General features: G+C 38.2%; 1 protein-coding gene across 1 annotated transcript in view; it reads left to right on the forward strand.

Annotated features, from left to right (window-relative positions):
- Nucleotides 1-18,714, forward strand: part of C17H8orf34 (chromosome 17 C8orf34 homolog) — a 336,297-nt gene that overhangs the window by 290,613 nt on the left and 26,970 nt on the right. The window contains 1 exon segment of the mRNA XM_073794504.1: nt 15,775-15,822. Coding sequence (XP_073650605.1) covers nt 15,775-15,822 — 48 coding nt within the window.

Below are 18,714 nucleotides of genomic sequence, written 5' to 3' on the forward strand. Positions count from 1 at the left end.
GTACACAAAAGCACAAGCACTTGCAGAGGATGCACGCATGTGACAATGTATGCCAGACAGCTGAACTAACTTACGTGATTGGACATGTGAATGCATGTTCGCATCTTCGAAAGTTTACGACTTGAAGGTTTGTATGTAGGGGACTTAGCACTAGGAAAAAGGAGAGAGCAGTTGGCTTGGGAGCCCACATGCAGTTCAGCACACCTGGAGAATTAGATGAGGGAAGGGTGTGGGTAGGGTGAAAGCCATGATGTTGGAGTCCCAGGTTGTAATCAAAGTAGGAATGATTTATTGAGTGCCTAGCACTGTACTTTATAGATATTACCCCAATCTTTCAATTGAAAACATTTTTAATTTTTTATTCTCTCTTCACAACTAAAGAAAGAGAAACCTGGGGACTCTAGGTGACTTGACCCAAAGTCCTCGTGCCTGGTGTGTGACTCACACACAAAAAAATAATTCAGATCCAATCTTGTCTCCAAAGCCAATACTCTTTCTACTGATTTGGGGGCTTGGTTCCCAGGAGTGTTGAGTGGCATGTTTATATCCTGAAAGCCTTGAAGAGACACTAAATGATTCCAACACTTGCCCTTGCCTACTTCTCCTGGCAGAAATGAACTAATTTCTCTGGGCATGGAGGTTTTGCAATATTATTTACTTGAATGGGTTCACTGTCCATACTAATAATTACACTCAGGTTTAGTGCAAATAATCTATTGGGCTCGCCCTGGACTAGCAAAACCAAGAAGTAGAAAATATCGGCATAACATAATTGAAAGAGAACTGGATTAGGAATCCAAGTGGGAGCTTAAATCAACCTCTGTCACGTTTAAGCATTTAATTTGACTAAAGCAATGGTTGATTTCATTCTCTGTCTTCTAGCAAGATCATAGGCTTCAAGAATATAGGATTCAAGACCCAGGTCTACTTTGGAATTTTCTTAGTCTGTTTCTTCATCTGTAAAAGAAAGATAATTGTTTCACAGGAATATTGTGAGGATTGAGCACAGACATATATGTGCTTGGTCTATAGCAGCTGTTAGACAAAGGCCATCTTCCTTTTCTTTATTCAGACAACACTGTCAAAAGCAAAACTGACTATTAAAGACTTTACTACCTCATTGTCCTGAATTAAATGCAACATGGTTATAACTGTTGGAAACAAAAGTCGTTCTAATTCTATCTCCTTAGTACCAATCTGCCTCAGTTTAGATGCCCAACTTTGGAACTTTAGGAGGCGATCAAGTTTCCTAAGGGTAGGAAATGCAACAGAAGTTCAATATAAGAAGACTGTAAGGCAACTTTTTCCTCACTGAGGAATTCCTTCTATAGCCCACGGCCTGATCTTGCCCCCAAGATTTCAGGCAACAGCTCTTCCCTGAAACCCCCTGCTCCAGCCCATATTTCATTACTGCTCTAGAAGAAGGTCTCCTCATTTTGAGAGAAAATCTGTCTCCATGAAACTTTCATCTATATGCCCCAATTTTGCTCTCTGAAACAGGAAAGAACTCTAATTTCCTCTCCATCTTTTGAATCTTCAGTGAGTTAAATATCTCAATCAGTCTTTAAGTCTTCCATCCTTCTGATGAAAATTAAACAACTTCTTCAACCATGACTTACGTGACCTTTTTTCTAGACCAATATCCATTCTAATCGCTTTTCCTTCCAACGCAGCAAACTTGATCACAATACTCTCAGTTGATCACAGTGTACAATTCAACTATTAACAGCCTGGAAGAGTTGACTGTGCTTTCATTAATGATGCTTACTATTGAAATAGCTTTTCCAGTAGCTTCCACTGAATTGCTGGTACACGCTAAAGTTGTTGTTACCTCAAATTCTCATCTTTTTTTATATGAACTGCTATCTGGCAATGTTTCTATAATTCTATATTTACATGTTTTTTAAATTGTAGTAGAGTATTTTACCATTATTTTCATTGGGTTAGTTTCAGCTTCTGGAATATTTGAAGATGTATTGCGTGCATTGTTTTAACTCGTTTGCCCTTAAAGCTCTTTCTCCCCTACAAAGGTGGCCAACATTTGCTTCCACTCGCCTCCTTGGCTGGGACACATTCTGCTTGATTGTACGTGGCGGTCAGCCCCGCGTCTGGTGTTCTGCCAGATGGGCGATTAAAGAGTCTCCCAGTATTCTAAGGCAAAACTCTGTGTGGCAGGTGCCTTGATTAGCTTGATTTGTGTCGTCTCTGAGCTTCAAAGGACATTCTACAAGAATCAAGAGAACTGTTCCCCAGGAGACATGTGATCTTTAAAAATACTGAGGCTGCTTTTCCGTGACTTGGCTTTATTAAACTGATATATTTAACTAACTGGCAGGGACCAAAAGATGAGTTACATTTAACTTCTCACCTGCAATATTGCTGTGGGTTTGAGACAGGGCTACATAGTTTGGCTCTGAAGTTCATTGTCAAAGCGTATCCAGGATTTCAAGTGTTTATCTCAATTAACATTGAGAGTGTATAAAATTAGGCTACACATGTTATAAGAATTATGTTTTTCTCTTGAAATTTCTGGCTTTTAGATTCCCAGACCTGGCAGGAAATCTTTCTGGCTCCTCTGCTTCTGATCCTGGCTGTTTTCATAAAATGCAAACACATGCAAAAACATTGTAAAAAACCTCAATGTTCAGTCATGTTCAGTAAGACTTCAAAAGATGTTTGCTTTGAACTTGGTTCTAAAGATGGGCATACCTTCATGAGAATGGAAGATATCTTCTTACTCTCTATGATGTGGTTTGGCCCTTTTCAGGGCCCCAAAGTTAGCTTTGTTCTGTAAGGCACATTAAATTCACTTTTTTGGACTAGGAATGAACATGGATATTTCTTCCTATAGAACATCTTGGGGCTCTAGTTCCCAAAGGGGCAACGGTTTTAGACCGTAAAGGGAAAACTGTACTGCATCAAAGGGACTTGGGACAGCATCACGAGCTCCACACTCTGTGCCTGGTCTTAGATCTAATGAAGCATTTGAATTGTGGTTCCTTAGGGTTTTGGATGTTAGGTGATCCATACAAACTCTGGTACCATTCCGTAGTTTACAGAAATGGGAGACTAGGCTGATGGGGTGTAGTACACCTGTAGTTAGCAGAGTGCGATTGCAGAGATACCTTCTGTAGACAGGTTTTCCACATCTTTTCCTACTTTGTTTTCTTTCCAGGTTTTATCCAACTTCCCTGGTAATCACACTGCAGAACACCCTGTCCTAGAGAGAACCTTTGCCATTGATCTCTCCTCAGATAGATAGTTGTAGCTGATGGGACTGAGGTCTCTTTTTGGTAGGCAATTTCATTGAATCTCACTCCTTTATCATTATTCTTATATTCTATCTTTATTTTTGTTTATTTCTGTTTTGGGGCCATTATCCAACTCAAAACAAACACAGTCAATTTTTTTTTTTTTGCAGTATGCGTGCCTCTCACTGTTGTGGCCTCTCCCGTTGCGGAGCACAGGCTCCAGGCGCACAGGCTCAGTGGCCATGGCTCACGGGCCCAGCCGCTCTGCGGCATGTGGGATCTTCCCGGACCGGGGCACGAACCCGCGTCCCCTGCATCGGCAGGCAGACTCTCAACCACTGTGCCACCAGGGAAGCCCCAACATAGTCAATTTTTAAAATGTCTTTCTCTAGTCCATATTTGTACTTTATTTTCCGTGGATCCTAAATAGATCTAAAATGTGACCTTTCCCCCATCTCTTGCTATGAGAATCTCCCTGATTCTGTCATTTCTGAAATATTCAAAACTTTTACACAAAGTCTTTGTCTGTCTATGCTTCTTACCACATCTTCTACTATCTTTTGATTATTTAGCACTTTGAATTAGAAATGTATGCCTTTTGTAATAATGCTTATTCATTCTATAAATATTTGGGAGTGATTTTGAGATGCCAAACCCTGCACTAAATATTATAGACAGTAAAGAGTTAGGTGTGTTTACTGTCAGACAGTCTCAGTGCTGTCTTAGACAAGCCCAGGGCTGTGCCCCTCTGCATGGAGTAAGGAGCTTATGGGGTCACGGTAACATGTCCACCTGGAGTCTGACCATGTGCTAAGTACCAGGATCCTGGAATCTGCTGCCCAAAGTATCCCAAACCCACTTCCTGGACTCGCATGGTCCCCTTTCCCTAGTTCATCCTTCACGAGAGCTTAGTTCTAGGCCTGAGGAGTGGACGAGAGACAGACATTTTGGGAGGGTGTAAACAAGCTTGGAGATGCAGGCAGGGGTAGCCTCACGTGTGCTCACAAAGACCTTTGTGTTGCAGTGGGGCAAACGGGGAGAAAAGGGGCCAAAGGGTATAGGATCGGGGTCACTGCTGCCTTCCTGCTTTCCCCTTTTTTGCCAAGTTAAGGTGCAGAACTTGAAGGAATACAAGATTTCTGAATTTGAAGCTGGCTTGCCAAGCCTGATTGAAAGTCAGAATATAATTATGAAATAGTTTGTTGGCAGCGTGGACCTGTTTGACCTCTTGCTTCAGGCCCTGAAAATGTGAAGGGTGGGTCTGTGGAGCTGACAACGTAAGAGAGACTACTTCAGGCCAAGGCAGTCAGTGTGGCAAACTGTCTAATTGTAGAGGTCATGGGAACACACAGCAGCCGGGATGGGGGCAACACGAACACGCGGGTCAGGGGAGTCCTCCTGGAACTGTGGCACTGAACTTAGACTTGCCACGAGTAGAATCTTCCTGGGTGGCATCAAGAAGAGGGCACAAAGGGCTGCACACAAGGATGGCAGAGGAGGGAAGGAAGGACAGGAGGAAGGGAGGGAAGGAGCTGGAGAGACAGAGAGAGAGAGACACTGACTGTTGGAGGTCCTGGACGTTTTTCAGGATGACTGCAGTATTGGGAGGTCGGGAGCAAAGTGGTGTTAAGGATGCTGTCTCACTCCCTTTTCTCAACAATTCATTTCTCTTGACTTGTGTTACTTGCTTCTTTCTCCTTCTGGTGTCCAAGGTTTTTTAAAGTCCCTTTTATCTCACCGTCAGTCAACCTTCCATTTACCCTTGAATTGACTGCTGAGAATGTATTTCTACATGAAGCCATTCAGTAATTACCTGTCTTGCACAAAGTGCAAGTGAAAAGAAAGTGCAAGATTCTTTTCATGAAAGTGACACAAAAACAGGAATAGATTAAAAGTAGCATCTGATTTCCTCATAGTCAGGTTCCCTTCTCAGCTATATTCTTAAAGAATTAAGCATATTCCTAATTTTCCTACCTCACATAGTATAAGGTTGGTTTTCTCTGTCTTCCATTTACTAAAAACCTCCTAAAACTAGTACTAATACTTATTATCCTCATTAATAATGATGACAGCCAGAGTTTTATTCTTGTCTTCTATGCCTTACAGACATTAGTTCATTTAAGCCTCACAATCACCCATGAGGTGCCCAGGGTGTTATCACCATTTACAGATGCAGAAATTGGGACCCAGGAGAGTTATGTAACTTGCCCGATGCACATGAGCATAAATGGCAGAACGGAATTATGAACCCTTATTTGCTTGACTCCAAAACCTGCACTCTCGCCTCTTTAGGATGTCGCCACCGTTTGCCACTTCTGACAAACACATGGAATCAAGGCCAAGTCTTAGCCCAGTGACCAGCCCACACTAAGCCCGTATTAAGCAGAAGAAATACTGTAGTACATTAAACACGGGTGGTGAGTTGGGACACACTTGTGAGAATTGCCTTTTCAAATTATCCTAGAGACTATAGGTAAACCTGCAGAATTAGTATTGTGCTACTTTGAATCAGTTAACAGCCTCCTTTATCTTCCCCTCCAAGTCACTCCTCTTATTTATTTGGAGGTCACCTCTTTTTCTTGGAAAATTGATTACGAGTCTACACATTTCCCCCAAGCCTGTCACAACTCTCCTAGTGACACTGTCTATGACATGAGCTGCCAGGGTTTTGACAGGCTAGATAATGTAAACTCGTGCATTTCATTTATTTGGTTTGAACCTTAATGCTGTGGATGTCATTCTCTTTGGACCACTTAAGGAATCCATTAAAAAATTAGCCCTTTTCAAATAAATGTGTTAAGGATTAAAAATACACTTTTAAATGTACTTCTGCATTATTACTACCTGCATTTATTTACAAGTCAGCGAAAAAGACTTTTTCTTACAAAGTTTAAATTATTCTGTAGCCCTTTAATGTGTATTTAAAAATGCAAAGGTGTCTGAAATGTGAAACTGGCCTTCTTTGTTGTTGAATTAAAAAATCAGAGACATATGTTAAAAGAAACCAGCACAAAATTATTTGTGTCCATGCATCTGTTAGAGAAACATGTTTCCCTCAATGTAGAGAAATGCTGAGGATTGTTACTTATCTGAAGCACTGATCATTTTTTTTAAATTAAGGAAACGTGGACGGAGAACAAGAGAGACATAAAAAGTCTTGGTATTTCATGAGCCTTGGGTATCGGTTTTCTTGCAGGCTCCCGTCGGTTTTCCCAACTTTGAGTCACAGTACAGGAAGTTGGTCACCTTAGCCATTTAGGCATTTTGCAAAGACACTGGTTAATTTAATTTTAAAAGAATACATTGTATGTTTAGTTTAAATTATGAGGCTGACATTCATTTTTCACCGACCTTGGAGAATTTATACAGGTACTTTATAGATTCTCAAGTGACATCTATTGATTTTTTAAAAAGCTTAATGGAACAGAATTTAAAGGCTTAATTGTTTCAAACGGTAAAAATCAAAATTGCCAACTGATTTTTATTAGGTCAGTGTTATAATTAGATTAGCTTAAGATTGAATTAGGGGCTTCCCTGGTGGCGCAGTAGTTGACAGTCCGCCTGCCGATGCAGGGGACACGGGTTCGTGCCCCGGTCTGGGAGGATCCCGCATGCCGCGGAGCGGCTGGGCCCGTGAGCCATGGCCGCAAAAAAAAAAAAAAAAAAAAAGATTGAATCAGAATGGTAAGAGTGTCCTTTAACTACTTTTCTAGATATATAACCAAAAATTACCTCTTTACATAGACCAAAAGATTTAGATCGATGGGGGATTGGATATGTGACCATGTAGATATAGCCAACAATAAATAGAGCATTATAACATTTCACTCCAATTTTTTAAAAGTTTCATTTGGATCTTACAGTTATGCCTGTAACACTATAGTTTAATATTAGAAATGGCTATCCGTTTATTTTTAAATGTCTTTTTATTACAAAACACAAATATAGAAAATCACCCAAATCAAATGTATGGCTTACTTTTATAATGAGAGTATTACTCAGGTCAAGAAATAAAACTTTGCCAGACAACGGAGATGGCCTTTCAGTATGCCCTTTCCCAATCACAACCTCTGCCTCTCCCCACAAATAAAAATTATTCTTTTATAATAATCAACTTGCACTTTAAAAATAGCTTTACCACCTAAATATGCATCTCTTGACACTATTGTTAACCTTGCCAACTTTCAAAAATCAGATATGTCTTTAAGTCTCTTTTAAACTCCACTTCTTACATTTTCTTTTAAACTCCACTTCTTGCATTTTCTTACAATTTATCTGTTAAAGAACCCTGGCCATTTGACCTGCCAAGTTTTCTGCAGTCAGAGTTTTGCTAACTTCATATTCTTGATTCAACATGTTCTTCAGTTCTCTGTTTTCTCCTGAAATGTATCCAGAAACTGGATAAAGCTCCTCTTTGGCATGACTATAGGAGACACATAATATATGGTTGTTTCCCATGCTTGTCATCTTAGCATCTTAGCAGCCATAGATGCTCAATGCCAATATTTATGTATACATTGGTAGTTGAAAAGCGGTGATATTTTAATTTCATCATTTCTTTTGTATTTATTTGTTGGAATACTTTTGCTGAGAGACCCTTTCTCTCAGTTACTATTTGATTGGCCAGTAATACAGTTCTCTTAAGAAGGGCAGGATACGTGCTTGATTTCTCTCCTTTATTTGCTAGTTTTCAAGGTAATGTGTAGGATACCTAATATCTTCTGAAGATAAACAATACTTTCTTTAAACTTATTTGGTAAGTTTCAATGCATGGCAATTATTATCATTGCTAAAGCTCAAACTGGTCCATCTTTGGCATGAGGACTTCTTCACGTTTGTTTATGGGTCATTCCGTCATGCCCCCGGTAGTCTCCGATAGCTTGCTTGCTCTTGGGTAGCGCAAGATGTTCCAAGCTAATGTTGTGTGTATCCTGTCCCTAATATGGAATCAGTCCTTTTTTTGTTTTTTTTTTTGAAAAGCCCTAGTTTCTTATAGTGAGAAATGGTCTTTCAAGACCACAGTCTGGACACCACTGATACTCATTACTACTGGATTGATCATTATTTCCAGCCCCTTTGGGTGGACAGTTAGTTCACATTGATACTTTCAATTCAAATTAGAGACTACCAAGACTTAAATTTAACCCATTTTCTTACATCTTTGTCTCCTTTTTTCCATACCGACAATTCTGATTCTCAATGATAAAGGCAACGTTGGAATTAAAATATTCCATAATAACTCATTTGTCTTATTCCATATTCTATACAGGGGTCTCAGGATAAAAATATCAATCCATCTACCAACACAAATTCTGATAAAATGCACATGCTTGCTCTATTCTCATCCAACTTGTTAATAGTTGTGCCAAATCCGCATTGTCAGAGTATACAGCCAACGCATAACATATTCTCTGCTTTTCAACTCTCATGTGGTCTTAGGACAGGTAACTCCATAGTTAATGCTCGCCATCTGTTCTCAGATCTCGGCATTTTAGTTTTCTGAAGTTCGTTCTCCATTAGATTACTGGGCTCACATTTTCTTTCCTTCAGTATTTTAAATATATTACTTCATTTTTCTACTGTTCTAAATCACTGCTGTTAAACTCTACTGATAATATAAATATTTTCCCTGTATAAATCATACAGTATGTTTTTCTAGATGCCCAAAGGACGTTTTTTCTTTAAAATACGATGAATTTGGGTTTCCCTGGTGGCGCAGTGGTTGAGAGTCTGCCTGCCGATGCAGGGGACGCGGGTTCGTGCCCCGGTCCGGGAGGATCCCACATGCCGTGGAGCGGCTGGGCCTGTGAGCCATGGCCGCTGGGCCTGCGCGTCCGGAGCCTGTGCTCCGCAACGGCAGAGGCCACAGCGGTGAGAGGCCTGCATACCGCAAAAAAAAAAAAAAAAAAAATACGATGAATTTGCTAGAGTATATCAGTCTGGCTCACTATTGCCAGGTATGCAGTGCAATATGTAATTTCTTTTATTATTATTTCAGGGAAGTTTTCTTGAATTATAACTTTTTGTATCGATTCTGTTCCCTTTCTTTTGTTTTCTGCCTTAGGGTCTCCTATTTTCTGTGTATTTCGTCTTCTCTGCTTCTCTTCAATATTTATCACTTTCCCTAAAATCCTTAAAAAAAAATCTTTCTGAATTTCTTTTTGATTTAAAAAATTTCTCTTATTCACCTTCTAGTTCTTTTATGACATTATCTGTTGCGTTTGTTTATTCCTTTGTCTGTCCTATTTTAGTCTTTATTTCTGAAAGTTTTTTTAAAGAAAACTCTTTCCTAAACTCTGTATCTCATTAGATTTTTAAAAGACCAATTTTATATATTTCCATTTTTCAGTATTATGAAAATAATTATCCATAGCACTAGTTTAACAAAATAGTAAAAGTATACTTATGAATACATAGTTTTCATATTTCAAGGCGAAAGTTCTATTCAGTAATTACTTACAAATCCTAAGTAATCAGCACTTTCTTCAGTGTCATTTTTTACTTTTTTTTTTTTTTTTTTTGCGGTACGTGGGCCTCTCACTGTTATGGCCTCTCCCGTTGCGGAGCACAGGCTCTGGACACGCAGGCTCAGCAGCCATGGCTCACGGGCCCAGCCGCTCTGCGGCATGTGGGATCCTCCTGGACCGGGACACGAAGCCATGTCCCCTGCATCGGCAGGCGGACTCTCAACCACTGCGCCACCAGGGAAGCTCTCTTCAGTGTCTTTATTGCACATTCAATAATACTATCTACTTAATGATTTTAAAAGTGAGTTCTCTGTTTTATCTTATTATTTATAAGCTTTATGATTTTATAGTCTCTGTGTAGATACAGAGCCAGCTAAGACCTACAAATTGTTTGTTTGCTCATTCATTCTTCAAATATTTAGTTTTCATCTATATTGCCCAGCCCTGTAGCAGGACTTGGGAAGCAAAAATGAATAAAAACAATTTTTGCCCTTCAACAACTTAGAGTTAAATGAGAAAGACAGAGAAAGTAGCCAGTGGTTGTAATGGGGTGTGATATGTGTTTTGGTAAAGATATGCATACAAAGGACCATGTGAAGATTTAAGTGATGGGGCCAGGGGAGAAGACAGGAAAACTAACAGGTGAGTGGATCAGTGAAGATATACACATTTACAGAATAATAACCCTGCACTTTACAGTTGTATAACTCTGAAGCTTTCAGCACTCTTTCACATTCACTATCCAATGTGAAGCAACCCTGTGGTTCCGAAACAACCTTATATATGAGGAAACCCACCTTCAGAAGACACGTTGTGACTTTCCAAGATCTTATGGCTGACAATTTGCTGTTATTGGTACAGTGAATAGTTCAAGGTCATATGGATTTTTTAAAAGTCAATTGACCAATAATATATATCTCAGTCTATTTTATGTCATTGCAATTAAAAATGATTAACACTACCCATCCATCCTACAGCTCTACCCTCTCATCTTGTCCCTTCTCCTATTCAATATCCATTCATAAAAATTACCACTCTCCTAAATAGGGAGCCTGTCATTACTGGCATTGCACTCCCATATTTTTTACGTGGGAAGAAAAGAAAAGAATAAAATGCTTTTTTTTTTTTTTGGCAACTGAATAGCCACTTTTCAGAAAATAACAAGGAACGCTAAAACGCCTTAAAATTTGACATTAATAGTAATAGTCATTAGTTCCATAATTGCTCCTGCCTTTTTAAATTGTTTTAAGGTAAGTCTCTAAGGCAAGGGCATTATCACTAAAGGAACTATTTAGCTTAACATGAAAACATTGGAAGAAAAATGTAGATTGTTCTCATTTTAATTTAAAAGTTGGTTATGTGCATAGAGATTGAGTGTTATTTGTCCCTTCTGAGAGGGCAAATTTGGCTTCTGACCACACCTTAGGTTGCTGATTCCTGGTACAGATGTAACCCACAGCAGCTGTGGAACTTAAAGGTAGAGTAAGATCATAACATCTTCTCTTAAAATGCTACTGTCTTGTAGCCCTTAGCAATGCTAAAGCAGTCTACTGGATAAAGGTGTCATTTTCAGAGAAAGATGGTCTGCACTGGTGCTCTAATTGTTCGTGAGATTGTGAGCAAAATTTCAGAAAAGAGATTTTCAACAGTGTGAAAAGACTTTGAGACCAATTAGAAACAGCATCTGTTTATATATGTAAGTGTGAAAACTCAAGTGTAACTATTAATTTATTGACTACATCAATGATCTAGAAGACCTCTGAACTTTCCAAAACAATTTTGATTTTCTAAACTATAGCACCCAGTTTTTTACTAATTGGAAATAGATCACTGCTTATTCTCTTGGACATCAGTAGTAGTTGCCACCTATAAAGTTTGCTGGAGTTTGGAAAGCTGAACTTCAATCTATCTGTCATCTGTCACAAATTCAGTAACCCTGTGTAATAATGCACTTAGAAAACACAACAGTATTTGTTTTTCTCTTTGGGATATGCGGATATGTGTATGTATACGGCTGATTCACTTTGTTGTACAACAGAAACTAACACAGCATTGTGAAGCAATTATACTCCAATAAAGATGTATATAAATAGATAAATTAATAATAATAGAAAAAAAGAAAATACAACAAGGAATTCCCTGGTGGTCCAGTGGTTAGTACTCTACGCTTCTACTTAAGGGGGCCTGGGTTCTATCCTTGGTCAGGGAACTAAGATCCCACAAGCCTCATGGCATGGCAAAAAACCCCAAAAATGTGTAACCATTATATTAGCAGCTGTATTACAGGAAATTATAGTATAAAATTAGGAAATGACACGATGTTAATATCTCTATATCTCAAAATGCAATACACATTTCAGTGCATAGTATATTGGTGGTTTTCATAGTAATACTTGTGGTTTCATGTATTTGCTCTGTTGGGTCTGGACCCTTGCACAGAATTTTCCTTCTGCCTGGTATGAGTTCTCCTCCTTATTCAGCTCCTTCATCTGGCTAATTGACTGTCTTTAGGACTAAGCTTAAAAATAATTTCTGCAAGTTTTAATCCTTCTACTTTGACTCCTTCATCATCTGTATCCAATGCTTATAACAGTTCCCAGCACATAGAATTTCTCAAAACATGCCTGTTAAATAAATGAAAGAGTAGGTGCCTTTTCCTCCTATTTTTTCCTGTGGCACCTTGGGCTTACCTGTGTCAATTAACTTTTGCTCTGTATTCTAATAACTTGTAGATCTGTTTTCTCAAGGTAAACTTTTTATGGTAGGAATCAGTTCTTATTCACTTCTTTGTTCCCAAGCCTAGTTAATTATGTGGCACACAATAGGTGCTTAATAAATACTTGCGGAATAAATAACGGGATAAAGTGTTATGGGTCCCTTAGGTTCAGAAATGCTCTGGCCATTCATATGGAGCTTCCATTCTTCTGTGGGTTCTAAGTACCACAGTTACTTCTTAAGAGAGTGTTGTCTGTATCAGGATTATTGTTTAGTTTCATTTGAAAAAAAAGTGGGAAGAAAGAAGATTCTGGTGGAAGTAGGGTTCTCATGGAACTTTCTTTGAAGGAAATGAATACCAGAGGTCTTAGACATAAAATGTTAGTGAATAAATGTACCCTATATGCAAGTGCAAGTCTGTACGCATTTTGTCTAAAGATTAGTAAGAGATGAACAGGAAATACTGGTTGAAACAAGAGCAGCCTGGTATGGTGGAAAATGGTGATGGATTCAGGAAAGTGTGGGTCTAGTCCTAGCTCAGTCTCTAGAATATGCCATCTCACTGAGAATGTTTCCTTAACTGGAAAAGAACTAGGGGAGTGACGATAGCCTGCGTCTCTGACAGTTGTGATCCCACGTCATATGTTAAGCAGTAATCATATCAGCCTCTTTTTCTTTCTTTCTCTGAGTTTATATTTTGTAATTCACATTCAAAACATTTTTATCTCAACTGTTGGTTATATTAAGATTCATGATAAGTGAAACCACATTTCAGGAAATTCCTTTTCTTCTTTTTTTTTTTTTTAAGGCATAGTTTCCATGTATTCTGCCCTTTCCCTCCTTCACACGCCCCTGTCTGCCACCCTTCTATCCCCTTTCTTCTCTTTGTTTTTCAAGGGAAATTGCATTTGGGTATTTTTGATTCATTTCCAGATGATTAACAAAATATTATATTGTTAGAATGACTTGATATTTAAAATGCCAGTTCTTTAAAGCTAAGAAAAGGATGACTGAAGTTGATAGCTTTGTGCTTTGGAAGGGATTTTATTTCATTAGCACCACCAGTGGGGGAAGGAGGGAAAATCAGCATTTCAGCAGTGCCATGTTAGAAATGGGGAACCTGGGGCAGCCATGTTGAATCAAGCCTCTTGGCTGGGGCCACCTCTTCTGACCCCAAGGCTCAGAGATCCTGATGTCTTGTTCTTTTCTTTGTTCCCTTGGCTCTGTGCCACATTTGTAATTCTCTCTGCAAAAGGTCCATTTCCTCTGTATTTTCCTCCTGGAGTCGTTTACTTTGTGTTCCTCATTCATCAGTGCCACCCATGTCAGTGATTTATGAAAGGTGGTCACAGCCAGACTCCAAGCTGTGTGGCCTTTGAAACAAATAGCGTTGTGTAGGTTGCTCCTTTTCTATGGTGTAGATATTGAGAAGGACCTGGCACTGTGGGAAAAAGAAAGCCTGTCGAGAAGCCCTGTAGTACACACAGTGCTTCAGTTATATCTGGTCATCAAGAAACCCCTCAGTCATCACCAGGTCTTGGCATAAGACTACAAGTATGCAGACAATTTGGGAAAACCACTGCACTCCGGAGCGAAGGAAACAAATAGGTGTCTTCAGCAAGCACCCAGGGACTAGTCTGCAGCATCTCACCATTGGCCCTCAGATGCTGGCCCTTCCAGAAAGCAGATCTGTTACTCCAAGCAGTTTGCCACTCATTCTCTTGCCCCTAGCAGCCCAGGCGAAGGGGATTATTGGCACAAATGGACTAGTTCTGTCACACCGAAGAGCCAAATTGGAAGAACCCACAGCATTCTTTGTGGACCAGTTGTCCAAATGAGGGCTGATAGCGTCGTTAGTTCAACTATAAAAAGCAGTTTATTTGAAGTAAGTTTCCAGCCCTGTCTGCATGCTTTGAGTTAAATTCCTCATAGTTTGGAGGATTTATATGGATTTGATATTTTCTAATAGTTTATGTTTCAGTTTAAGTAAATATAACTATCCTATCTCTTTCACTATCTTATCCGTTGAAAAAATCCCACAAGATTGGAAGCATTTGGAAACATTTAAACTATAGCATATTAATCTTTTTGCTAGTGGAAACCATGATTTGTGAAAAAATATGACCACATCTGTGATTTCTAAGGAATCCCAGAACTTTATTCCTAGCTTAATTTTTGTTTTGAAGAAAAAGCATGCTTTTTTTTTTTTTTTTAACCCTCTGAAAGTGCTTTGGAGTACACATCACAATTTTTTTTAAAAAAACTAAAGTAAATTTAATTTTTTGTTTTAGAATTTTCATTGCAGCAAGGTAGAAGAGTGTCAGGGTTGAATCCAGTCCCAGCAATGCCTTTTTTGGTTCCTGGGCTTTAAGCACTTCAATCAGCAGCTCTGCCTTCAATTTCTTTATGGATCGAATTGACCTGAGGATGCCTTACCCTCAAATTGTAGTGAAAAACCAATCAAATAAGATCATGTCTATGAGAGCCTTGAGAAGTTAAAAAGGAGGGTCTTTGAAAAGTTATAGAAACAAATGTAAGCTTTATTCACACTTATTTAGTTATCTTTTAAACACATATGGTGTCCTAGAATTTACCATTTCATATCTCAGAATTTATTTCCAAACATTTCTGGCCATGAATTATAAAAATATATCTTTTTCTAACGGAATCACTTTGCTTTTATATATATATAACCTTTCCAAACTGACAAGCTGTTTGACAATTTTGACCACCAATGTTTAGATGAGTTTGCAATATCTGTTTAATTTGATGTTTTAAATTTCAGTGATTTAAAATCTCAGTGATTACTAGTGTTCAATGAAAGGCTGGTAGAAGGCACAAATAACGGAGAATTTACTAATAACACACAAGTAAGGTGAGGAAGACTGGATATAAACATTTGGAAAAGGGCAGGCTAATGAGCTGTACTCTTTTCCATTAGTACTTTTAAGTCCCTGTGCCAGGTCTTCACACAGATTTATCAAAGACAGAATTGTGACTGTTTTCTTAATCTAGTTTTAGGTGCATATTTATAAAGTTAATAACAGAAAACCTTATACTGCACGTTTAGCATTCTGTCCACCTAGCTCCACTAGGTGGTTGTTTGTTTATGTGACCTAAAATCCGCCTAAAAGATACATTGTTGCCTTGAAACAATTATTATCTCCTCCAGAGTAAGAATTTGCCAAGCTGATAATCCCCTAAGTACGAACTGAGATGGTGGAGGGCAGTAAAGATTTGATGTTGCTCCCAGGTTTCACTGCTCTTCATGACTCATCTTCTTTCCTATTTTCTCTTTCCTTCTCTTGACTTTTTCAACCTCTCTTCCTCTTTGCCTCTAGGGAGAAGCCTCCAGTGGAGGACAGTCATTGAAAAACTACATGGAAGAAGTGAGTTTTAAGGTAGTCTTGTAACATGGTCTGAAATCAGTCTATCATATAGGGTGAGACACTCACTTGGGCTTTCTCCATCTGCCTGTAGGGTTTCCAGTCATGCCCTCAAAAACAAGACGGTAAATAATATGTTATCAAAATGGTGTTTTGTTCCTCCTTGGTTGGGAGATCCTATAAATATTAGTTTATCTTGAAAATGAAGGTAAAACTGTATAAACCTAAGGCTATCATATATTTTCACTCATAAACATTTGTTGCTATCCTAATAAATGAGAAACACATGTTTTATATTGGCCATGCACAAAAAAATAAGATATGATCATTGCTCTTATGGAGAGAATAATCTGTACCAAATTGGGATTCATTCATGTGATAAATGCTCATCAAGGATGTTATTCATACAAGCCATTAAGCAAAGTGCTATCTTGACAATAAAAATGTCTGGCAGATTTTTGTTGCAAAACCATTTAGACTCCTGGTTTTATTTTGGAGATATCCAGGGGTGCTCTGTGTCTCAGGATGTGTCTTTGGGCTGTCTGCAAACTGCATTTGGGAACTCTCAGATAAGCCAGTGGACAGACTCCATAAAACTTGGTCTGAAGCCAAACCATAATGGTCACTGAATTAGCCATCTGAATCTGTTTCGGGTGAAGGAAACCGGAAAACAGTTTGGCGATGATATCATAGAAGTAGCAAATATTTGGTTTGACTATTGCTTCTCAGCAAGACAGAATCTGTTTCTCTAAGTATTTTATTCTTTCATGCATGAATCCATTCAAAGACCATTTTGAGTGGCCTACTGAGTGTAGGAGGTAGTCCGTACATTTATTCAAAACAGTGTACCCATACTTAAACTCACTCTTGCTTCCAAATATCACTTGGAGAGGAAAATCAGAGTGCATAGCACCCTCTTGCTTCCAAATATCACTTGGAGAGGAAAATCAGAGTGCATAGCACCCTTTGAGCACCAGAGTCTCAAATCTCTGGTTTGCAGGCTTGTTTGGAGATGGTTGAAGTTTTACCAAAAGCACAATGGAGAAAGGGTAACAAAAGGAAAGAAAGGAAATAACTACGTAGATGGTCTCAGTTCGAGTTAGAAAATCAAAATATATGGGGCAAAAAATTGGAGGGTTGGTGCACCAATTTTAAATTTCAGTGTAATGGATTTGATGCCGAAATTGAGAAAAATACAGTCAAGAAGTTAAAGCTGCCCAAGGAGAGAAAGATACTATTTTCAATATGTACACCAATAGAACCTCCCTTTAGGATTCTGTAGTTGCCCAGGCCCTTGGCTAGCATTTCCCATTAGGGACTAGAGGTGGTAGGTCACCTCCACAAAAAGGGTACCTAATGCCTTTTGTCGTGTGTCCTGTATGGGTCTAGTACTTTGGAAGAAGAGGTGCTGGTACAGGGTATGGGCTGCATACGTGATAGAACTCTAAAAATGAGTCATTCTAATTTGGGTTCTTATCCAAGGAAAAGATCCTTATTTTCTCCATCATTATACATGTGCAGTCTAAACATGCACGTTGTAAGCAATTGTAAATACTCAATGTGACAAGGTTGGGCATTTGTGCCTTTTCACTAGAAGTGCTGGCAGGGCATCTCTCCTCAATGTGGTCCTCTGACTAGGTAAGAAATGGGGGCTTGTAAGAAATGCCAAACCTCAGCATTCACACCAGATCCAAAGAATCAAAACTTGCATTTCTAACAAAATCCCTGTGTTATTCATAAACACCCTAAGGTCTGAGAAGCTCTACCCTGAAGTGTTCTTTCCAATGCTATTTCTAGAAAGTAACTGCATACTTCATGGGAAATCCCCAATTTTATAAATATAACATGGGTAAAAGGGAAATTCTTATTAATAGATTTATGAGTTTTATTTATTCATTTATTCTCAAAAATAATATTTTGGGTTGATTGGGGTATGTAATCTCTCCAGCTTCTGAGATTCATTACTGACTTTCAGTTTGAATTTATGACTATGTTTGAGCTGCCCAAGGTAAGCCTTTCCTTTCTAGGGGTTCAGTATCACATAGTATTTTTTTTTCTAATATTGATTGATATTTAGATTTTAGCTCTTTTTAAAAGCAGTAAACAATTATCCTTTACAGAAAAACTAAGCATGATCTTAATGAATGAACTATTAATTTATCAATAGTTGGTTTCTTTTTGCAGACATTAATACATTTGGTCTTTAGGAAATATGTGTTCTAACTCTTTCCACTGGCAGTCCAAATATGTTAAGAATGTGAGCCATAAAAAGATAGTTTTATTTTTTCTCATTTATACTCTTATTTCACTTTTGCCTTCCTTCTTCTTGTTAATAGAATCAGCAAACAATGGGGAACAGTATTTATAAATGTTAGAAGCATTGAAGTTAGAAGTTAAAAGTGAACTAGCAAACATTTGCTTTTATTTAGTACACACTAAAACTCACATAAACCATAGAGTTTGCATTTTTATTATATTTAACATTTCTTGCTAAAGTTTGAACAGCTCTTTGCACATCAAAGTCCCTGTTTTTTTTTTTTAAATTTAGTCTTATAATTAGACAGAATCATAACCACATGATGTTAGGCAATTCTGTTTAGACCTAAGTCAAAACTAAGGAGATGATATGGTCTCCGCAAAAAGTAAAGCTAAAATGAAATTTCTATTTATATTTTCTATATATTTAATGTATTATTTTTTTCAGATAGGATTTGTATTTTTGACCAAATAAAAATGAGATATTTTATAATAGTTTATTTCGGTTAATCCTCAAAATGGTTCTAACAATTTTTTTTTAAATTATGTGTTCTTTACATGTAAGGCACTTGCTAACTCAAGGTAGGAATAAAAACTTCACATCGCAAAAATTTTAGCTGTTAGAATTATAATATTAAT

The sequence above is a fragment of the Tursiops truncatus genome, chromosome 17 (genome assembly GCF_011762595.2).
Source record: "Tursiops truncatus isolate mTurTru1 chromosome 17, mTurTru1.mat.Y, whole genome shotgun sequence".
In the NCBI taxonomy this organism is placed as follows: domain Eukaryota; kingdom Metazoa; phylum Chordata; class Mammalia; order Artiodactyla; family Delphinidae; genus Tursiops; species Tursiops truncatus.